General features: G+C 43.1%; 1 protein-coding gene across 3 annotated transcripts in view; it reads left to right on the top strand.

The window, feature by feature from the left end:
• Window positions 1-8,568, top strand: part of KCTD15 (potassium channel tetramerization domain containing 15) — a 78,948-nt gene extending 70,380 nt beyond the window's left edge. For all 3 annotated transcript variants that reach the window (XM_070760663.1, XM_070760665.1, XM_070760664.1), the window contains exon 5: window positions 4,636-8,568. In XM_070760663.1, coding sequence (XP_070616764.1) covers window positions 4,636-4,791 — 156 coding nt within the window. In that variant the 3' untranslated portion in view covers window positions 4,792-8,568. The remainder of the gene's footprint in view (window positions 1-4,635) is intronic.
• Window positions 8,569-24,344: the final 15,776 nt, after the last annotated feature.

Genomic DNA, 24,344 nt, shown 5'->3' with positions numbered 1-24,344 from the left:
TGCTGGGTCTGAAATAAGATTAACAATTTAAAATGAACTAGGGAAAGTGGAATATAGGATTATTTACTTTAAAGTATTTTTTAAAAGAAATAATGAAATAAATAATGTATATTTCACTGGGAAAGAAGAAAGCAATTGGGTTTTGCCAAAAAGGTAAAAGAAAGTTGCAAAATATAATCTGATTATGGAACTACAGAGTGCTGAATGTAACCAAAGAGAAACTGGAAACCAGAGCCTTTTAATTTTACTTTTCCTTACTGGATTATAAATTTTAAAAAGGCTACTGTGAAAAATCAGTGAAACTTGCAGAAGGGAGGAGAGGATGTTTGACGGACCAAATGACCAAAACCGGGGATTCTAATCAGAAATACTGCAAAGGATATTCAAAGACTTAACATAAAATGTGATTGAATCAGTGGAGAGAGATTTAGCCTCATTGGAAGGAAGAATGGAGAATAAATTTGCAAATCTGAAAGAAAAGATCTTTTTAAAAAATGAAGAATTTGTAGATTTTTACAATGAATATAAAGATAAAGCCAGAGACTTTTTTGGAGGGTCTAGTGGAACAAAATTTTGTTGATGGTAGTAAGATTACTTTCTGCTCAAAAATGGGCAAATGGCTGCAAAAGATTATGGATTTAGTAGAGATGGCTAAATTGATTGCTATGATCGAAGAAAACATCATTAATTTTGTTTCTACTTGGAAACCACTTTTGGACTTTGTGCTTGAGGTGGAAAAAAAATTGAAACTTTGATTTTGGCTTTGCCGATGCAATACAGTGCATCCAGGCAGCATTTAATAAATTTATAACGAGTTCCAAAATTCCGTTTTTGCTTTGTCATGGAGTATGGAGTGTAGATTAATGAGGAAAAAGATAAATTTCAACCACTGAGGAATCAGGCTGCAAAATGGAATGGAATAAAGAATGGAATGGAACAGAATAGAATAGAGAATGGAATGGAGTGTCTTTATTGGCCAAGTGTGATTTGACACACAAGGAATTTGTCTGGTGCAGATGCTCTCAGTGTACATAAAAGAAAAAGATACATTTGTCAAGAATCATGAGGTACAACACTTAAAGATTGTCATAGGGGTCAAATAAGCAATCAGGAAACAATCAATATTAATACAAGCAACAAGTAACAGCCATACAGTCATAAGTGGGAGGAGGTGGGTGATGGGACGGATGAGAAAAACTGCTTGTCAAAATTGACAAAAGTGAAGGAGGTTTGGATACTTTCTCAATGCACCCTTTCTTTCTTTCTTCCTTCCTTCCTTCTCTCTGTGTTTTTCTTTCTTTCTTTCCCTGTCTTCCTTCCTTCCTTCCCCCTACACTTCGTATCCAAGTGGCTTTGAGAGGGGGGTACCCCTTCCACTGCACAAGGTCCTGCAACTTTCACCTATGCAATTTTGAATCCAGAATCTTCTTTACCTTCTAATGTGTCTCCCCCTGCACCACTGTTGGTTTTGGGGCTGTCTGGTCTACTGGTCTAGTTGGGGAGCCTACGGCTGGCTTTATGCAATTCTTACCCCAATCCTGCACCAGTTTCCAAGCACCTGGGCCCCAAGAGCCAATAGTTTCTGCTGCGATAGGGGCTCATATTGGATCTTTTGTGTTTTATATGATATTTGATCAACTAATAAACATTTTGACAACAAAGAGAGAGAGAGAGAAGAATCTGCATTGTGGATAGGTGGGTGGCTGGGAGGATAAACAACTTAGAGATAAAATGTAAGCAGCATATGTTAAAATAGATTTGATTCCATTTCATGGGAGAATGTAAGGAAGATCTGCAAATATGGGGGGTGGGGGAGATAAAGAATTTGAAGAATCTGCAGTACAAATGAGTGGCCCAGAAACAATCAGATGGAAAAAGATGTACAGTGATCCCCCGCTCGTTGCGAGGGTTCCGTTCCAGGAGCCCCCGCAACGAGCGGGTTTTCGCGAAGTAGCGATGCGGAAGTAAAAACACCGTCTGCGCATGTGCAGACGGTGTTTTTACTCCCACAGCGCTAGCGAGGAGCCGAAGATTGGGGGCGGGGCGGCTGTTTGCCGCCGGCATGGAGGGCTTCCTAGCAGCCCCCCAAACCCGGGTTGGGGGTCCGGGGGGCGCTGGCTCTCGGCGCTTTTGAGCTGAGTCCGGAAGCGAATTCGCTTCCGGACTCAGCTCAAAAGCGCCGATAGCAAGCGGCAAGGAACGGCTTGTCTCGGCGCTTTCGAGCTGACCGGACTCAGCTCGAAAGCGCCGAGACAAGCCGTTCCTTGCCGCTTGCTATCGGCGCTTTTGAGCTGAGTCCGGGAGCGAATTCGCTCCCGGACTCAGCTCAAAAGCGGCGAGAATGAACGGCGTGGGCGGGCGAAGGGCGGGCGGCAGCGAGGAGTTTGCGTGGGCGGTGGGGAAACTCCTCGCTGACGCCAGCAAGAGGGGGAAGACCCAGGGAAGCCGCTGCCATCTACGCATGCGTGCCCGGCACGCATGCGTAGATGGTATTTTTGACTTCCGGGTTGAAAAATAGCGAAGTACCCTGTTCGCAATGGTTGGGGACGCAATAAACGGGGGATCACTGTAGATCATTATGGGATTTAAAAGAGAAAGAATGTTGCTTGGGATTGAGTAGTTAGGGAGGAAGCTGGCAAAGAAAGTAAGTTGAGAATTGCTGAAGCCTTAAAAACTAGAATGGGAAGAAGACATGGTGGCAGAAGTCAGCAAGTATCTATTCCAAAAATAAATGTACCAAGAAATATATCTGTGCATCTTGTCAGGAAGATTACAAATTAATGCCAAACTAAAGACCAATAATGCCAAGATACAGTACTAGATAAGAGAGAAGGATATAAAATTGAATTGTTTCATCACATCACGGACAAGACAATAAGTGTTGGTTATGACCTATAAAGCCCTTCATGGCATCGGACCAGAATATCTCCGGGACCGTCTTCTGCCGCACGAATTCCAGCGACCAGTTATATCCCACCGAGTTGGCCTTCTCCGGGTCCCATCGACAAAACAATGTCGTCTGGCGGGACCCAGGGGAAGAGCCTTCTCTGTGGCGGTCCTGACCCTCTGGAATCAACTCCCCCCAGAGATTAGGATTGCCCCCATCCTCCTTGCCTTTCACAAACTCCTTAAAGGCCACCTCTGCCATCAGGCATGGGGAAATTGATTCCCCTGGGCCGTTTAGTAAAGTATAGTTAAATTATTTTTTAATTATTGGATTTGTACTGTTTTGCTGTTGTGAGCCGCCCCGAGTCTTTGGAGAGAGGCGGCATACAAATCTAATTGATGATGATGATGATATAGGTTCTGAAAAAATGCTGGAAACTTTTAAAATACTTTTTGCTCAAAATGGACAAAATGTGGTTGATTATTTTGGGACTTGCACAGTGAAGAATATGGGAAGAAATAGGCTATGTATGTAATGTAATTTTAAAGTGAGACGAATAATTATTAAAACTACTGTAAAAATTTTAAGTTACAGCATTCCCTTTTCTTTTATGCCCATTCAAGTTTGCTTTCTCAATTTCATTTTCTGTATTTTATGTTTATCTTTCACTTATTTAAAATTAAAAATTACCGTATATATTTTTTTTAAGAAAGAACACTAAACCTGAGTACAGAAACATCATAATCAGGAGTCAAGGGTGGGGGGAGGTTTGGGAGATTCATTGGAAAGAGACCCATCCTTCAGCAAGACAGGCACCCAGTAACATTGAACTTCTCCAGAGTAACTTTGCCTCTGACACCGGGCTAGATATACCAACTTTAATAGTGGCCATGGAGAGCCTATCAAAAAAATATCTCATTTTACTAAATTCATTATGATTAAAATGGCTTCTATTCTTACCTCTCAGGGTGGCAAATAAAACATCAAACATTTTTATAACCCAGAAAAAAAAATTATAATTATTCTTAATCCACTCAGAAAGCCTCACTGAAGTGGAAAAACTTGATTCCTTTCTGAAGAAAACAAAACGTGACATTACTTAACTTGAGAGTAACCAAGGAGAAGTCCTGACACAGTGAACTTGGAAAGTGAAGGCATTTTGAAGAGGATCTTATTGAGATTGGTGGCCTGGACAGAAGTCAAGCCTTAATTCTCTTAGGTTGTAATTGGTTTAGAATGTAGAAACATAGAAGATTGACGGCAGAAAAAGACCTCCTGGTCCATCTAGTCTGCCCTTATAATATTTCCTGTATTTTATCTTAGGATGGATATGTGTTTATCCCAGGCATGTTTAAATTCAGTTACTGTGGATTAACCAACCATGTCTTGCTGGAAGTGACTGAGATTTTTTTATTTATTCATTTTACATTTTCATTTATTCGATATACAAATCAATAAACTTTTTTAACAGCACTGTGTCATATGCATCATAAGGTTATTTACATTTATTTCTATAATCTTTGTTTCTCTGCTCTAACCAATTATACCTCCTATATTAAAAATTTTTTAAAATCTGACTGAGAAACGTTGGTTTCAAAATTTCCTACAAGCGTCATTTCCCCCCTGCCTGTTTATTAGAAAACATAGTCTATATTGGAGTCAGAAAAGCATCTTTGGATCTTTCAGAGACACATTATGTATGAAATCATGTTCTAATATATTTCTTTTCCTCCCCCCAAAATCTCCAGGTTCTTGAACGGTTGTTCCAGAAGGGATTTAATGTGGCAGCGTCCTGCGGTGGAGGCGTAGATTCCTCCCAGTTCAGTGAATACGTGCTGTGTCGCGAAGACAGGAGACCACAGCCCAACACCGCCATCAGAATAAAGCAAGAACCCCTGGATTAAGGACCGACTCCCTCCCTCCTTTGAGACAGTAGAGGTGTTCAAAGGTCCCTTGGGTGGAAACCCTTGGGACCCCCGGAACAGTATTATGCAGGAGCAGCCAGCCTGTTTCTGAAGCAACCCTGTTGCATGGCCAGCCGTGACTCTCACGCGGAAACAAGGACAAGGACACAACCCAAGAGTTGTCTGTATTGTTCCTCGAGTCACCGCAGTGCGCTTGGAAGCCTGGCGTTTTGAGGGATTGTTTTGACACACAGAAGGTAGTGATGCTTCTGTAAAGAACTTAACTGGACTGAATTTGGTGGGAAAGGCCCATTTATGTAATTAAAGTATGTCTCACTGAAGGAATAAGCCCACCAGCTTTCTGGAGGATAGCCCCTCTGTCCTACGAACGGGTCAAGATCTTGATAGCTGCCAGAAGCAAACTGGTGGTATGTGGAGCGTCTTCCCTGAACCCTGTACTCTCTCTGGCCCATCAGTCATTATTTTCCTATCTCCATTTTGTTACTCATGATTTTTTGCTCATTTCTTGGATTCATTGCACTGTGGCTTATTTTTCTACGACAGTTGTCTTAGAGGAGCCTGGTTTCATTCTTTCCAGTCCCACATCTTTGCTGTCTCCTTGTTCCCCCATACACAAAAACATCTCACACAGCTGCAAATTCTTAAAAAATGAGGTTCCAATCAAGTCCTTTTGCAAAATTGTGTAAATGAATTCAGTCCCCATATTGCATTGACACATGGAAATGGATGATGCCGCACTGATTGGATGTTGTGTGTCATCTTTTTAAATAGGTCCTGAGGTGAGCTCAAGTTAAGCTTTTGTTAAGAAAGGGAACTGGCTAAAACAGTGGCTAAAACAGCGGTTCTCAACCTTTCTAATGCCGCGACCCCTTAATACAGTTCCTCATCTTGTGACCCCCAACTATACGTTTAGCACCAATTTTTCCAACAGATCTTTAAGCTGATTGGCAAGAGGTCAGAGGGACACCCCCCTGTAAACGCCTGATTGGTTGGATTGTAAAAATATGTTCCGAGATGCCAGAATAGAAGCTTTAGTTGCTAATACCATTGGAAATTTGTCTTTTCCCATGGTCTTAGGCGGCCCCTGTGAAATGGTCGCTCGACCCCCAAAGGAGTCCCAATTCCAAGGTTGAGAACCACTGGGCTAAAACTTGACTGTGTCAACCTTTCATTCTTCATTTGAATTCAGTCCCCATATTGTGTTGACACATGGCAGTGGATGAGGCCACACCGATTGGATGTTGCATATCATCTTTTTAAATGACACAAAAGTGGGATGCAGTTCTTCTTTTGAGCAGCTACTTCGCTTCCATTCACAAATCCTTAGGCATCGGCATTATTTGAGAAAATAAACTTGGTTTTCAATCTGTGAGCGGTCATGACAGTTCAGATGATCCAAAAAAATCTGCCCATTTATGCTGTGCCATAATTTGGTGCTGTATGAATTGCTCTCTAGCTCAGAGGTCCCCAAACTAGGCAACTTTAAGACTTGTGGACTTCAACTCCCAGAATTCTGGGAGTTGAAGTCCACAAGTCTTAAAGTTGCCAAGTTTGAAGACCTCTGCTCCAGGTTGTATACCTTGATTAGTGCATCCTTCCTGACCAAAGGAACTTCAGACTTATTTTGGGGCTGCCATTTTCCCAAATCCAGTGGTTGTCACACACACAGGAAAAGGGATGACGAACAAAGTATAATAGCTAGCACTGTTTTTTTCACCTGCTGATTGTCTGGTTTTGTACAAAAACTCAAGAATCCAAGCCTGGGGTCAATCTGCCGAAGGTGGGCTGCATTTTTATGCCACGCCATGCTCAAATATTGATGGCCTTTAGGACTTTGAAGGGTGGCTTGTGTAAGCTCCGTCCCCTCCAGAAAGCAGAACTCTTGAAAAAGGGAGCATTTCAAAAGGAACTTTTATCGGAAGACAGCGTTAGCAAAGAAAAGAGGCAGGATCTAAAGTTCTCGAGCTAAAATGTTAGGTTAAAAGTTGTTCATTAAAACTCCACTGCTCAGTCCGATGCAGGCCAATCACTATTCACCCAACTTGCCAAGGTAAATACAGTGGTACCTCTACCTACAAATGCCTCTACTTATGAACGTTTCTAGATAAGAACTGGGTGCTCAATTTTTTTTGCCTCTTCTCAAGAACTATTTTCCACTTACAAGCCCGAGCCTCGGGAACTGTAACCGGAAAAGGCAGAGAGTAGCCTCTCTAGGAATCTCCTGGGAGGAAATGGAACCTTCACCCTCCCTGTGGTTTCCCGAATCGCACACATTATTTGCTTTTACATTGATTCCTATGGGAAAAATTGCTTCTTCTTACAAACTTTTCTACTTAAGAACCTGGTCACGGAATGAATTAAGCTCATAAGTAGAAGTACCACTGTACTTGGCTTCCTAGAATGCACTGAATCACAAATATCTATTCCTCAGCATGGCATTTCAGGTTGTATGCACCTTGCAATTGTGTAAAATGTTTAGTTTGCGAGTAAGTCCCACTGAGGATTCAAAAAAAGGAAAGGAATGGAAGCTCTTCATCCCTGATGCCTCCTAAGCAGCACATTGAGTGAAAATATAGACATTCTGACCGGTCCTTCTCCTGTTAAGTTTTTTTACTGATGGAAAACTTCTTTGGAGAACCTCATTGAGTTGAACTATGAAATGTATCTGCAATGTTCATGGATCCAGCTAAGTTTTGTTTTATTGCTTATTCTCAACTTGGTTCTCACGAGGACAACTTCAAAAATTGAGGCTTGGAGAGAAATCTTTGTTTCTGAGGAGCATTCAGTCATAAATAGTGTATTTCATAACTAAAAATGTGCATCAATTCTCTTTGATAAAAATGTGCATCAAATCAGTTTAATGTGGAATCCAGGGAATTATAGTTCTGATAAGGTGCTAATCCGACCAAGAGCCTCAGTTACATCCCCGCCTCAAAACTGCACTTCCCAAGATGTTCCATTGCAGCCTGGAGGGCAAAGCAAGCTGCCAATTCAAAATATTAAGGAGAAAAAGCAAATTTTCTTGAATTGGTAATTAGTAATGGATGAATGTTTCTAATTGTTTGAAGTTCAAGAAAAAAACCCATACCAAAATGTGGCAAGGATGCATTTGAAATGATACAGTACAGTACCAAAAACTCTCCCTTAGATTTCAGTGACCTTTGTGAAGAATTTCAGTAAGGAAATTTGGTATCCCAGCAAGCTGCTGCTCCGAGTAGAATTGCCCATTTTTTGAACTGACCAAGAGAGTCTTTGTGACGTGTTTCATCAGCAAGAATTAATAATCGAATTGCTACAAATAGAAATTCCCAACCAAATTCCCTTGGACTACCATGGTGACATCAAAAGCTTGGAAAGAGATATCTGGGAGAAGGTGGTGCTACCAAGGAAAACACGACATTCACACACACACACACACAAGCACATCCCTTAGCTACCTCAGAACTAAACAAGTACAGAACTGTCACAACACACCTCTTTTTCACTAAAGTTCTCTTTTTCAAAGTACAGGTTTTTTTAAGTACGCTACTTTCATCAAACTGAGTGAGAGCTGTTAAGCAAAAAAAAAAAAGGGGAGAATTTCTCCATCTGTCCCCCCAAAACAACTGGTTGAGGGTTATCTATGCAGAAAAGTTGCTGCATTGTACATTTTGTGCCATCAAGTTAGTTTAATATCTTTTCTAAAGAAAAATGTTTAGGTCTTAATGCCATCCCTTTTGTATGTAAGATACCTATTAAATTGTATTGTACTGTAAATGCTTAATATTGTACCTTCTCGGCATTCCTCTTGCCCCTCATAAAACAGATCGTGCAATGTGTCCATCAACCATTCTTTGGTGTTTGACATACCCATAAAGTCAAAAGCCAAATATGCAGGATTTTATTTTATTTCAGTGTTTGAGAACAGAATGAATTCTCCTAGGATGTTCTTTCTGGGTTGTGTGCTTGAAACAGAGAAGAATGATGCCTCGTTCACCGTTCCCATTTATCTAACTGACTTGCTCTTCATGGTGGCTCATCTAGTTTGACTTTTTGCACCAAGAAACAAGTGCTGCTAAATCTCCCCCACCCATTTTTTAAAAAATGCCTCACTATTTTAGTTTGGCTCTCACGGTAGTTGTCCCGTGCATGTACCTAGACTAGTTGTTTAAATTAATGTTATTTTAGCTATAGAGTCATAACAGTTGAAACATCACTTAGAACTTAGAACCCTTCAAAGCCATTTCTTTGTGGAAAAATCTCAGGCATATTAAAAATTCCTCAACTTTACCTAACTCCAGTTTAGAAATTTAGTTAATTTAATTAATTTAATTTGACTTCTATGCCACCCAATCCCAATGGGACTCAGAGCGGCTTACAACAATAACAACAACCCAATACAGAATGACAAAGTCAAATAAAAGTAATAAAAACAGTAAAAAACACATTATACTAACTATAAAACCCCAGCAACTATCCAATCAAACATGTATGTATACCAGTTAATCTTAATTCGGCTGTGACTAGATGTAAGACGGCCTCCAGGCCTGCTGGCAAAGCCAAGTCTTTGTAGCCTTTCAGAAGGCCAGTAGGGTGGGAGCAGTATGGACATCAGAGGGTAGTTGTTTCCATAGGGCTGAGGCAGCCACAGAGAAGGCCCTCCCTTGCAGGTCCGCTAACCTGCATTGTTTGGTCAACAGGATCTGGAGGCCAACCCTGTGTGCTCTTATTGGTCTCTGGGAGGTATGCGTCGGGAGACGGTCCCAAAGATACTCTGGTCCTAAGCCATGTGGGGCTTTATAGGTAATAACCAATACCTTGGAATTGTGACCGGAGACTAATTGGCATCCAGTGCAGCACGCGAAGGGTTGGTGTTATATGGGTGTACCTGGATACACCCATGATGGCTCGCACAGCTGCATTCTGGACTATCTGCGGTCTCCAAACACTCTTCAAGGGCAGCCCCACGTAGAGTGTGTTGCAGTAATCAAGACGGGAGTTGATGAGGGCCAGAGTGACCCTGTGTAGAGCCTCCTGATCCAAATAGGGCCGCAACTGGTATACCAAGTGAACCTGGGCAAAGTCCAAGATGGCAAATATTTTTGCCATCCAGGCCGATATATTTACCTGTGGCACTCTGCCTAGATCTGCAGTGACCACTATACCCATGCAGATTCAGCCTTGATGAATTCATCATTGTACTGCATTCTACCGTGTCTCTGTTCTTTTTAAAAAAACCTCTCGGGGCAGAATACGCAGCTGGCTTTTGGATAAATGTTGGCCCTTTTCTGCAACCAACCTTGGGTAGCCCCATTGTGTGCCAATCAAAATGCCATCGCTGGTGTGATTCATTACCAAGATGACACGTCCTGTTGAAAATACTGAGGAAGTTGTGTCCATAGAGCAGTGATGGTGAACCTATGGCACAGGTGCCACAGGTAGCACGCAAAGCCATAAGTGCTGACACGCGAGCCATTGCCCTAGCTCAGCTCCAACGTGCATGTGTGTGCCGGCCAGCTGATTTTTGACTCGCACAGAGGCTCTGGGAGGGCGTTTTTAGCTTCCAGAGTCTCCGGGATGGGGGAGGGGAGGGCATTTTTACCCTCCCCTGGACCCAGGGAAGCCTTTGGAGCCTGGGGAGAGCGAAACACGACCTTACTGGGCCCACCAGAAGTTGGGAAACAGGCCATTTTTGGCCTCCAGAGGGCCTATGGGGGGTGGGGGAAGCTGTTTTCGCCTTCCCAAAGCATTGAATTATGGGTATGGGCACTTGTACATGCGCGATAGCACACACCCATGCTCTTTCGGCACCTGAGGAAAAAAAGGGTTGCCATCACTGCCATAGAGGATGTGGCCAAGAAGACATACACCAGGTATTAAAATTAACAGATGGTGCCATTGTGGTTGTTGTTCTGTCCCGCCCAGTTATTTCTCAGTAATTAATCCCCAATTAAGACTCAGAAGCAAAGGCACTTTATATATGTGCCTATTTACAAAGAAACGTGCTAGAAACAGCCATGCGATCATCATCGGCATGCAGGCCGACTCAGTTATCAGCAAAGTCACCACAGCTGCCAAATGGGGATCATAATTCAAAGTAATTACTTCTCGGCTGTGACAGTTTTTACTCACAAGCTACATTCAAGACCAGGATTTCAGGATCCAAGAGGATTAGGAGAGGCTGTTATGCTGCAAGGCTGTGCTCTCCATATTGAAACGTTGGATCTCCACACCTTTTTTATCCATAAATCCTGACTTATATACTGTCTGGGTGTGGTCAATTGTTTCCTAAACTATCTAGACTTTCTTTCATAGAGATATTACCTTCTAGAACTTTTCCCATAAAGATATTCCTGTCTGCTTCATGACCTTCTGTCCCTCGCATCTAATAATGGCTCCTGGGCCCCAGTGTCCCCCTCCTCCTCTGAGTCAGACATTACCATAGACGGTCTCTGGTGGTTCCTCAGGTTCCAATTCTCCCTCACTCTCTCTCTCTGACTCAGTTGTCAAGAATGCTGGCCTAGGGTACCAAGACGGACCCAGTTCATCCTCCTCAGAAACTGTGACTAACTTGAGCTGGTCATGGACCACTCATTACAATTGCCACCTTTTTTATGACATCATGTAGTGTAGCAGTTGCGGCCCTGTTTGGACAGGGAGTCCCTACTCACAGTCACTCATGCCCTTATCACCTCACAATTCGACTACTGCAACACTCTTTACATGGGGCTACCTTTGAAGAGTGTTCGGAAACTACAAATTGTACAAAATGCAGCCGTGCGAGCAGTCATGGGCCTTCCTAGGCATGCCCATGTCTCTCCAACACTCCGCGGACTGCATTGGTTGCCGATTGGTTTCCAGACACAATTCAAAGTGTTGGTGATGACCAATAAATCCTTACATGGCATCATGCCAGATTGCTTGCGGCACCGCCTTCTGCCGTATGAATCCCAGCGACCAGTTAGGTCCCAGAGTCGGCCTTCTCCAGGTCCCGTCAACTAGACAATGTTGTCTGGCAGGGCCTAGGGAAAGAGACTTCTTGGGGGGGGGGGGGGGGTTTGCTTCCTGCATATGTGCAGAAGCAAAAATACACTGGGATACATGCACACACAAGCCAACCGAAGCTGTGTGCACAGAGCACCAATCACAACAATAATAGGAATCCGCCCCGGGATATCTCCAATATTATGTGATGTCAAGGGAGGCAGAGATAGGGAATTTCACAACTCGCTATGCTTGCATGTGGCAATTCTTTTCTCACCCAGATAATACAGTTAGTCCTTGACTTAGGGCCACAATTGGGCCCAACATTTCTGTTACTAGGTGAAACATTTGTTAAGTGGGTTTTGCTTTTCTTACCACAGTTGTTAGAGTGAATCACTACAGTTCTTAAGATGCAGTTGTGAGTCAAGAACCTGAATATTGATCAAATGACCATGAGGATCTTGCAATGGTTGTAAGAGTGAAAACTGGTCCTAAATCATGTTATTTTGAATGGTCATTAAACAAACTGTTGTAAGTCGAGGACAGGGCTGGGTTCCTCCCAGTTCAGACCAATTCGCCTGAACCGGTAGTGACCCACTGGTGAGGTCACAATGACATCACCGAACAGCCATGTGAGTGCCGCCATCTTTTTTTTTAATGTGTTTTAAAATTTTCTAGGTTTTTCTTTTTCTGCGCATACACAGAATCTGGGTTTTTGGCACTGTGCATGTGTTACCATCTTGTTTTCAGCTTTCTTTCTCTCTCTTTTTGAAATTTTTGGGATTTCTTTCCATTGTGCATGACCCACCCACCCAATGCTAACTCACCCAGTCCAGACCCTATTTGCAGAATCTAGCTGCGTCCTTCTTCTGCTCACTGCTGCTGGCAAAGGTAAGGCAGGTGGGCATGTGCTGGGAGGTGGGCGAGGGAGGGAGAGCTGGCATAGGGGTGATACCAGCAGCAGGGACCGATGCAGGAAAGGAGGGGATGGAGAGGAGCACACAGGAGATTGACATGAATAAACTGCAGTGAAGATCTTCGGACATTTCGTAAGATAACAAGAATTAATTGTCTTCTTTTGAACTAAGACAGACTGAACTTACCTCAGTTGCTAACAAATACTTATTAGCAACTGACTATTTGCAAACAAGGATTGTTTCTTTTGATTTGTGTGTTTGCCACTTCTAAGCCAGTTATTAGACAAATGTAGTTCCAACCATGTGTGTGTGATAACTGGGGACAGAACAATGACTGCCAAACCACTCCCATGACCACAAGGCCACACCTACCATCACATGACCATCAAGCCACGCCCACAAAACAAGCCATGCCCACGGAGTGGTAGTAAAAAAAATGGAACTCCCCCCTAATTAGACTGCGGGAAGGGGACTGAAATGTGGATCCAGCTCTTTCACAGCCTTCCAGCCGCTGGCTGTGTTAAACCAGAAGCAAAACATTTGCCTCTGAACCCTGAACAATGGTGTTACGGTATTTGGGGGGAACCTCGCGCAAGGATTAGAACCCCATCCAAGCCCTGCACATAAATGAAGAGGTTTTGACTGTGCTTGTTGTAAGAGCTCGGATGGTTGGATTTATGAGCCAGAAGAAAGTCTGCTTGCGCCCCGAGGGCTGCATAGACAAAACCCTAATGCGATGCCAGATTAAAGCCGCCTAGCCGGAGGGCACCCAGCAATCCACAGCTGGTAGATGGACAGAATTTAATGAGGGAGGGAGGGAGAAGCCGAGCAGGGGAGGAAAGCTTTGCACCCAGACAGAAGCTGGGTAGGTTTAAACTGATTGCTAAAACTAGAGATGCTTCTGGCCACACCACCCTGGGCAGGCCGAGTTCTTACAGAAAGGGAATCTGCTCTGGGCCATCCGCCAACTTCAGCTTCATTATTTTCCTGCTTGATTTATTGAAATGCTACCTCCAAATGAATCTCAGAGCCCAGTCACGATTTGGGGGCAAGGCAAGGATTCAAGGAGCATCACGTTCATTGGCCGGTCGCTCTGCCATTCCTTGTCCTGGATGCTGAGTTGAGGGAACTGAGCCCAAGGTCCACCTATCACTGGATGTCCTCGTTCACCTGGACAATAGTCAATCCAGGGCGGGAAAGGACTTGATCCCTCTGGGTTGTCAGCTGAGATCTTTCAAGCATGGGAGAGTTTTGAACCAGCATGACATGATGGGGGATGATGAGGAGGATGAGGATTTTATTTTTATTTATTATTAGAGTTGGAAGGGACCTTGCAGGTCATCTAGTCCAACCCCCCTGCTTGAGCAGGAGACCCTACACCACTATAGACAGATGGCAGTCCAATCTCTTTTTGAAAGTGTTGAGTATTGGGGCATTCGTAAGTGTTGTACCTCATGATTCTTGAGGAATGTATCTTTTCTATTCTATTCCATTAATCTATTCTAATCTAATCTATTCTATTCTATTCCATTAATCTATTCTATTCTATTATTCTATTCTACTCCATTAATCTATTCTATTCTATTATTCTATTCTACTCTACTTTACTCTACTCTATTCTATTCTCTGGCTCCTAAACTGCATCGTCTCTTAATCCTGGCCTCTCTCTGGAAGGACCTGAGTTCTCCAAACTTTCCCCCACTACCTTTACAGGTGCATGTTCCAATCAAAGAATAAAACCAATCCTCAGACAAAGCCAAAAGCAGTAGACAGACAACTTCCTATCTGGCACAGAAGAGACTGTAGGGCTGGCATCAGACAATCCTTCTTGGTAGCATGTATTAAAAACCAGTGGGTGCAGCTAGAAGCGAAATCTCTGTCAAATAGGATCCAAGAGATACCCCAAGCCAAGGTCTTAATATCAAGGAAAATGGATATGAAAGTGGACGTGCCTTCTTCTGCTGCTTTGGGCCAGAGACCTTTAAAACCTAGAACTCTGAAGACACCTGGAAATAGTCCCAGAAGAAAAGTCAACGACAATCTTTCACAAAGATTCAATAAAGGGTTTGTTGCTCATTTCTTTATAAATTGGAATTTATTCCTGGAACTGTAGGCAGTGGAATACCGCTTGAAGGCTCAGCTATCCAAGGCCAACAAAATGAAATAAAATAAAATAGGAAAAATCAGCAGGAGGGGGAGATTTTGCCTCCAGCTTCAGGAAGCAGGAAAGTGCTTGGGGTGGCAGTGGGGCACTTGCAGGTTTAATTCCTTTGTCTCTGATTTTGGGATTCTAAGGCAAGCAAGTTTGGAGACCTGAGAAACTGCGCTTCAAGTTCAAACAAATCCTGCTCCTGTCAACAAAACTTGTAGATGGCCCTCACTCTATCAAAAGACCTTGGAGTACTCATATCCAACAACCTAAGTGCCAAAGCCCACTGTAACAACATTGCCAAAAAGGCACTAAGAGTTGTCAATCTAATCTTTCGTAGCTTCTTCTCTGGCAATATTACACTGCTAACCAGAGCTTACAAAACATTTGCTAGACCAATTCTGGAATACAGCTAACCTGTCTGGAACCCGCATTCCATATCAGACATTAATACAATCAAGAGAGTCCAGAAATATTCCACAAGAAGAATCCTTCACTCCTCCTCTCACAACTAAATACCTTATTCCACCAGACTTGAAATATTGCAATCAGTCAATTTACAATTACGTCGACTCCGCTCTGATCTAAATGTAGTTCATAAAATCATCTACCAAAATGTCCTTCCTGTTAATGAATACTTCGGCTTCAACTGCAGCAATTCATGAACACGTAATAGATTAAAACTAAATGTAAACTGCTCCAAACTCAACTGCAGAAAGTACGACTTCAGCAACAGAGTGATCAGTGCCTGGAATGCACAAACTGACTGTGGTTTCTTCCCCAAACCCCGAAAACATTAACCTTAGACTGTCCTCAGTCGACCTCTCCCCGTTTCTAAGAGGCGTGCATAAGCGCACCACTGTGCCTCCCATCCCTGTCCTAATATACTACTCTCCTCTTTTAGCGTTACTTTTTACTTATGTTTATACAAATGACTACTATACTATACATGTTTGACAAATAAATAAATAAATAAAATAAACAAGGAGCCAATGAACATATTGGCGATTTTGAACGTATTGTGCTGGTGGTCTCTCTCAATCTCAGCCACCATGGACAGAGGTTGCCCAATTCAGGAAACAGCTGCCCAGTGAGTGAAGCCACACACTCTTATTTCCCCCAAAAGCCCACTGAAGGATTTCTCTGGAACCCCCACCCCCTCTCAAGCTCTTGGGACGTTCCCTGGGGTATATCAACCTTCTCCAGGCTGGGTCCACATACCAAAAGCAACTTTAAAATGAAAACTGCCCGGAAGCATTGAAAGCATAAAGCAGTGTTTCCCAACTTTGGCAGCTTGCCTGCATAATTACAACATAGAATAACAGAGTTGGAAAGGACTTTGCAGATCATCCAGTTCAATCCCCTGCCGATATTATTTCAGACAAATGGCTACCCATTTAAAAGCCTCCAGTGATGGGAGCAGCTACAACTTCTAGAGGCAAGCTGCTTCACTGGTTGATTGTCCTCACTGTTAGGAAGTTTCTCCTGAATTCCAAGTTTCTTCTCTGCTGGATTAGTTTCCATCCATTGTTTCTTTTCCTGACCTTCTTTGGTGCCTTGGAAAATAAGTTGATCCTTTCTTCTTTGTGCCAGTCCCTCAAATATTGGGAGACTGCTATCATGTCTCCCCCTGATCCTTCTTTTCATTAATTGATATGTTTCATTAATTAATATGTTTTAACCTCCAATCCCCTCATCATCTTTGTTGCTCTTCTCTGCACTCTTTCTAGAGTCTCAGCATCCTTTTTATACTGTGGTGACCAAAACTGGATGGAATATTTCAAGTGTGGTCTTACCAAGACATTAGTAAGTAGTACTAACACTTCATATAATCTCCATTCTCTCCCTCCATCCTAGGAGGATCTACAATAACTCACAATCATTACTAACCATTGTCTTTGATAGCCAATTGTCAGATCTATATTCCCTCTAGCATCATACAATTTGTGTAACATCTGCTGCAAATTATTCAGGTTCTCAGCCAATATTTCATTTGAATACAGAAGTACAGTATATACATATTATCCTCAACCAATGCAACTGTAACTTCATAAAAGCATTCCTTATGCACATGTTCTATTAATCACATTTTAGTAACTCTAGAAAAAGTGCAGAGAAGAGCAAGCAGGATGATTAGGGGACTGGAGACAAAAATATACAATGAACAATTGCAGGAACAGGGCATGGCCAATCTGGCAAAGAGAAGGACCAAAGGAGACATGAGAGCAGTCTTCCAATATTTGAGGGGTCGCCACAGAGAGGAGGGGGGTCAGGCTGTTTTCCAAGGCAGCTGAAGGCCACACAAGGAATAATGGATGGAAACTGATCCAGGAGAGATTCAGGAGAAACTTTCTGACAATGAGAACAATCAATGCAATGCCACAGCTTGCCCCTGGAATTTGTGGGAGCTTCATCACTTGAGACGTTCAAGAAGAGACTTGAGAGAACAATGTAAAGATGGACTGCCACCACTTGACTGGTGGATTGGACTAGATCAGTGGTCACCAACCGGTGGTCTGCGGACCACTGGTGATCCACAAGAAAATTTTGGTGGTCTGCAGAGAAATCTTTGCATTTATGTGGAGGAGCCCGATCAAAGTTCCCACGCTGCTCACCCTTCAACTCCCAGGGACAGGATGGGGTCCTTCAGGCAGATAGCTTGGCTGCCTGTTAGTGGAGAAAAGAAAGCAAATTTCTCTTGGGCTCTAGATCAGCCATCTGCAAACTCTCGTTTCTCGAGGAGTCCTCACTGAAGCGATGCAGGAAACTTCGGCCGGTGTCCTCGACAGACAAGATTTTGCAGGGGGCCAATCTAGCATCCCCAATGGAGAGCAAAGCCAAGGTTAACTTTGGCTGCTTCTCTTTGCTATAGTGCTTCTCAGATGCGTTTTACTGCTCCGAACCCCAAACGGCAAGAGACGAAGGCTGCCTTGGTGCCACCAGCTGGCGCAAGGGCGGAATGCTGATGTCACACAAATACAAGTAGCACTTTACTCCCACACCTTCCAGCCATCGCCACCACCGCTTTGACCCCCTTGGATCTCCCCTCCCCCCTTCCCGCCACAACAGCACCATTACTTTGTTCTGGCTGGCAAGGGCTGTGCATACTGCACCATCTACAAAATTGCACACTGCAATTTGCACACTGCATGGTGGAGATTTCCAGCCCCACCACAGGGGCGCACCTGCATGTCCACGGGTGAATTCGCTACCTGCCCAGGTGCAGTAGCATAATTGCTCTGGACTCCGCTAACACTCAGAGCCACGTCACCGTTCCACCTTAGTAGCCCATCTCTGTGTTGTAGGCTGTGAGTGATTCTGTCCTCCCCCATTCCTCTCTGTGCCATCTTTGAAAAACTTCCAGGGACTTTCTTAGAAAAGCCTCCCAGCAGGTCGGATATATCATGCCCGAAGGGTAGAAGTGCTAGGAAGATGGAGCAAAAGAGACTGAGACACGATACGACTTGAAGAGGAATAGAAATGAAGACTCCATCAAATTTTAATAGACCTTAGAAAGCCTCCCTTCTGCAGTCAGGTGCTTGGCTTCACAAATATGAATACTGACTATTTTCTTATGGGCAATAGAGAAAAAAAATATTCTAAAACTTTACCTGAATGATCAAAAGATATTGGTGCTTTACGGAGGGTAAATTATCTAATTGCTTCATGTTAGGAATTATAATATAAGCAATATTATAAATTTTTCAATCCTAAGGACAAAGACAAGAGTTTTTAAGAAGAAAAAATATATATAGAACTGACAATATGTGCTGCCAAGATTCTTTGGACAGGAATTTCCAAAGGGGGGTGCAAGATTGCAGTTAATATTTTTATTCTTCCTTTACCAGAAATATTCATATACTGTACATGAAACTAGTAAAAAAATATAAAGAAACATTAGGACAAGGGGACGGAAGGCACTCTGGTGCACTTATGCATGCCTCTTTCTGACCTCTTAGGAATCTGGAGGTCAACAATGGATAGTCTAAGGGTGAAGTTTTGGGCTTACCAAAACTACAGAGTCTGGGAGTGAGTTCCAGGCATCAACTACTCAGTTGCTAAAGTCATATTTCCTGCAGCCGAGTTTAGAGCGGTTTACATTGAGTTTGTATCTGTTGTGTGCTCGTGTGTTGTTGTGTTTGAAGCTGAAGTAGTCGTTGAAAGGGAGGACGTTGTAGCAGATGATTTTATGGGCTATGCTTACATCGTGTTTAATGTGACATAGTTCTTAAGCTTTCTAAACCTAGGATTGTGAATCTAGTTGCGTAGGGTATTCTGTTGCGAGTGGAGGAGTGGAGGGCTCTTCTCGTAAAGTATCTCTGGACATTTTCTAGAGTGTTTGTGTCCGGAATGTGGTGTGGGTTCAGATGAGCTGTATTCAAAGTTTGGTTTGCAGAAAGTTTTATATGCTCTTGGTTAGTAGTGTGAGGTTACCGGAGCAGAAGCTACGTAGGATTAGGTGAACAACTCTTGAAGCCTTTGTGGGGATGTTGTTGCAGTGGACTTTGGCACTTAGGTCATTTGATATGAGTATTCCAAGGTCTTTTATGGAGTTAGGGTTGTCTGCAAGGTCTTGTTCAGATTCTTTTTGCCAATGTGTAGGATGCCCTTGTTGTAAACTGCCCAGAGTCCTCTGGGAGTTCAGAGGCGTACAAATTAAAACAAACAAACAAATAAATGCCTTTATGAGTTTCAAAGAAATGTTTCCAAATATTACCTATGCAACACCCGAAAAGCTGTCGAAACCTTTCCAGAATGGGAAAAGCACAGTGGTGGGTTGCTACCAGTACGGTAGGGGACGGCACACCTGTAGCAGCCGCCAGATTGTGCAATTTGTGCATGGGCACTACCGGTGCCAGGCCTATGGGTGCCGCCGATTTCAATTTTTCATATTTTTTCCTTTGTGTGCATGCGCAGAAGCAAAATCTTGCTTGAGATTTTGGCAATTTTTTTGTTTTTGCACATGTACGGAAGCAAAAAAAAATTGCTGAAACCCCACATGCGCATGTGTCCCCTCAGGAGATTTCTGGCCATTTTAACTTCCTGCACATGCGCAGAAGCAAAATACACTGTGACATGCGTGCCTAGTGCACACATGCATGTAAGAAAACTGAAGCTGCGCGCACAGCGCACCAGTAGCACCGGTAATCACAGATCACCCCTGGATAGGCAGCATGTTGGATTTCCAAATTATTCTAAGAACATTCAACTCTGTACATTCATGATGTATTCTGGATCATGAGGTCTTTTTCTGCCATCAATCTTCTATGTTTCTGTGTTTCTAATACAGTGGTATCTCTACTTACAAACTTAATTTGTTCCGTGACCAGGTTCTTAAGTAGAAAAGTTTGTAAGTAGAAGCATTTTTTTCAATAGGAATCAATGTAAAAGTAAATAATGTTTGTAAACCCATTAGTAAAGAAATAAAAGCTCAGAATTTGGGTGGGAGGAGGAGGAGGAAGAGGAGGAGGACAGTCACTGCCCAGAGCAAAGGGAGCGTTTCTTTTCTCTGGGCACTGGGAGAGGTTTATCCCTCTCCAAGCGCCCAGAGAAAGGAAAATGCTTCATTCGCTCTGGACTCCCAAAGCCTCCTTAAGCGCCACCGAAAGGCTCTTCTGGCAGCCTAAAAAAGCCCAAGATAGCCAGGTTTCAGGGGGGAATGGCAGGAAACTGGCCGGGCCTTCATGCCACTCTCAGATTCCCTGGGAAATTTTTCCGGGGTCGGGTTCTTAAGTAGAAAATAGTTCTTAAGTAGAGGCAAAAAAATCTTGAACACCCGGTTCTTATCTAGAAAAGTTCTTAAGTAGAGGCGTTCTTAAGTAGAGGTACCACTGTACCTTTTAGCAATGTTTTTCCCCCCATTAGAAGAAACTCTCTTTTGCATTATTGTCCCAAAGGTGCTTTTTTCGAGAGGCAACTGGCCTTTCTATTTTTTTTTCTTTGAAGACATTTCGCTTCTCATCTAAAAAGCTTCTTTAGCTCTTTCGCATTATTATTGCACTCATATCAGGAATGGGTTCCTCTTACTATCCTACCGGTGCACTGCATGCACACCGCAACGTTTTGTGCGAGCAAGCATCCCCTAGCACGATTTTGCTTCCAAGCATGCGTAGAGGGACAACTTTCCTTCTGCACATGCTCTGAGAGCCAAAAGATCGCCAAATTTTTTTTTTTAAAGATGGCTGCACCTACAGACCAGCAAAGACAGCACCAGAGCAGTCGCGCCCCAATTGCGCAATCGGTGGGCCACTATTGGAACGGCCCACCCCTGACTCATATATTAGATTCCTGTAGATTTCTTGAAAAACCATCAACTGCCTAATTCTAATCCCAAATGATGGATGATTGTCTGGCCATTAAAATTAAACAAAGCAGATCCTATTCACTTAAAGTATAAATGGCCATCGAATACATATATAACATGTTTTTTAAAAGATGCTTTTATAAGAATTTCAAAAGAAAAGAAATGAAAAGGGAATAATACTGATAGAAATGAGGGGGGGGAGCGCACATATATCCAATATAGGCAAGTAAAATACGAGTGGAGAAGCAACAAATCTTGAATAACTCACAAATCTAGTACGGCCAATATCCAATTAACAACCGAGAATAAATATTTCACTTTGACTTTCTAGCCCAAACATGTCTCTGTTGAATCGTAAAATATTTACCTAGCACAATTAAAATCAGTAAGGAAAACCATATAACCTTGGTTGTTGTTGTTGTTTGAGCGGGGGGAGAGGCATGTTTTTCAGCATGTTAGAAGCCCTGCAGTTGAGACCATTTTGTTGAGATGCATTTCTTTTCCACTGTTTATCCATCTGCAAGCTTTTATTTAGGCAGGCTAAATATTTTTTAAAAATGAATTAATAAATGGTAATACAGGATTACTAAGTTATTTATAACTGAAATCGCTGTTAGTCATATCAGCTCTACGGTACCCAAGTTACAAAGTGTTTATGAAAAGGTGTAGGCGGTGGTATGTTAATCAGCCAGCATAGCAGACGTCTGAGACGATTCCAGATATGTAATGTTTTTTTTTTAATGAAAATTTCAATTAGCAGTATTTATATGCAAAATTGGTTCTGTCTGCAAGCCGTGCTTTGTTATGGCATGCTCCTCCTTCCCCCCTCAACGCAACCGATCCCAATAGTTTCATTTTGGCAGCGCCCTCCTGGGTGCCACCCTCATCTCCTCCGGGCATGAGACACACCCAGCGCCCTGCAGCCAAATATCAAGGAAAGGAGCCATTTTCACCCGCACCAGCAGCGCCTCAAATACCAGAACCGTTGCAACATTCTAGGGAACCGTGTGGCTCCTTTTCAAGTGGGGAACTAATGAGAAGGCCAGGAATCCTGGAGCCACTGAAATGGAGGGGTGTTTGGGGGGGGGGGAATTCCCTCGCTGGATTCATTCTGAAACACTTTTTTGTTGGTGCCACATGAGGTAAAGCTTCCAGACCGAGTAAAAAAAAGAAAAGGCTTGCTTCAAAATGTTTGCTACGGCAGAGTCCCCCAAAGTCATAATGAAAACAGCACATATAGAATGGGAGGAATATGTCTGAGCAGCAGTACAGGTGAGAAGGACCTGGGTGCATTAGTAGATCACAGATTAAACATGAGTCGACAGTGTGAAGCAGCTGCAAAAAAGGCAAACACAATCCTGGGATGCATCAAGAGGAGCATAGAATCTCGCTCACATGACGTAATTATTCCTCTCTATGGTACTTTGGTACGGCCACACTTGGAATACTGTGTTCAGTTCTGGGGGGCCCAATTTAAAAAGGACATTGATAAACTAGAGCAAATCAAAGGAGAGTTACAAGGATGATGAGTAGTCTGGAAACCATGTCCTATGAGGAACGGTTAAAGGATCTAGGGATGTTTAGTCTGCAAAGGAGAAGACTGAGAGGAGACTTGATAGCTGTCTACAAATATCTGAAGGTTCCTGTCACAGAGCAGAGGGATCAGCATTGTTCTCATTAGTACATGGAAGGACTAGAAACAATGGAATGAAACTGCAAGGGAGTAGATTTAGATGAGATATCAGAAAAAACTTTCTAACATTAAGGGTGATAAACCAGTGGAACAGTTTGCCAAAGGAGGTGGTGCGCCCGCCTTCACTGGAGGTCTTCAAACAGAGACTGGACAGTCATCTTTCTGGGATGGTTTGATGAATCTTGCATTGAGCAGGGGGTTGGACCTGATGACCCTGGAGGTCCCTTCCAACCCTATGATTCTATGATTCTAAAACCTGGGCCACGTCCCAATATTGGGCGCTCCACTTCATGAGTGGCAGGCACTCTCACTCTCTCTCGCACACATGAAGCTCCACTGCACACCCACGCTCACCGCTTGCACAAATACCAGCCCACAATGTCAGAAAAGTGAGGGATCACCGTACTACAGGATGAAGAAACAAATGCAAAAATTGACTTAATGTTCTAAAATCATAGAGCAGAACCATAATTTATACAAGTTTTGAAATTACCTGGAGTGAGACCAAAATTAGATAGAACTGGGAAAAATGAAATCTCTGCATTATCTGGCTAAGGGATCTTTTGGGTCATTAAATGACCTAAGTGCCAAAGCCCACTGCAACAACATTGCCAAAAAGGCTTCAAGTGTTGTTAACCTAATCCTACGTAGCTTCTGCTCTGGTAATCTCAAATAACTAACTGCTAATTAGAACATGCAAACTTTCGCCAGACCAATCCTTGAATGCAGCTCATCTGTCTGGAACCCACACTGCATTTCGGACATAAACACTCTAGAAAATGTCCAGAGATACTTTCTTAGAAGAGCCCTCCACTCCTCCACTCGCAACTGAATACCCTACGCAACAACAAACGAGCACACAACAGATACAAACATAAAGTAAATCGCTCTAAACTCGACTGCAAGAAATACAACTTTAGTAACTGATGAATGGAATTCACTACCAGACTCTGTAGTATCATCACCTAACCCCCAAAATTTTACCCTTAGACTACCCACTGTTGACCTCTCCCGATTCCTAAGAGGTCAGTAAGGGGCGTGCATAAGTGCACCAGCGTGCCTTCCGTCCCCTGTCCTCATGTTTCTCTCTTACTAATATCTTGTATATAAATATTATATCTTTGTATACCACCAATACATGCTTGACAAAACAAATAAATAAATATGGATACAATTCAACGGGAGCTCTGGTGCTGTCATTTCCAGTCACTTCCCCTACCTGGAGAAGGGGCTGCAAACAGGAACCATCACGCCAGCACCTCCCGCAACCTAAGAACGTCTGTCCGCTTTCCCCTCTTATTTCACAAGATTTTCTTCGCGATCTTGAAGTTACACCACTCTCCTTCTGGATGGGGTTGGGGTGGGGTAGGTGTAGAAGTGAAAGCTCCAAGTGCAAAAATTGCGATACACTTTGTATGTGTAAAAACAGATCCACATGAATCAGCTGCAGTTAAATGCACAAACACCCCTTTCACACACTTGCATCCGTTGAACTGTTGATAGCAG

The sequence above is a fragment of the Erythrolamprus reginae genome, chromosome 9 (assembly GCF_031021105.1).
Source record: "Erythrolamprus reginae isolate rEryReg1 chromosome 9, rEryReg1.hap1, whole genome shotgun sequence".
Taxonomy (NCBI): domain Eukaryota; kingdom Metazoa; phylum Chordata; class Lepidosauria; order Squamata; family Dipsadidae; genus Erythrolamprus; species Erythrolamprus reginae.
Note: the sequence above shows the minus strand (reverse complement) of the source record. Positions and strands in the feature narration are given on the sequence as shown.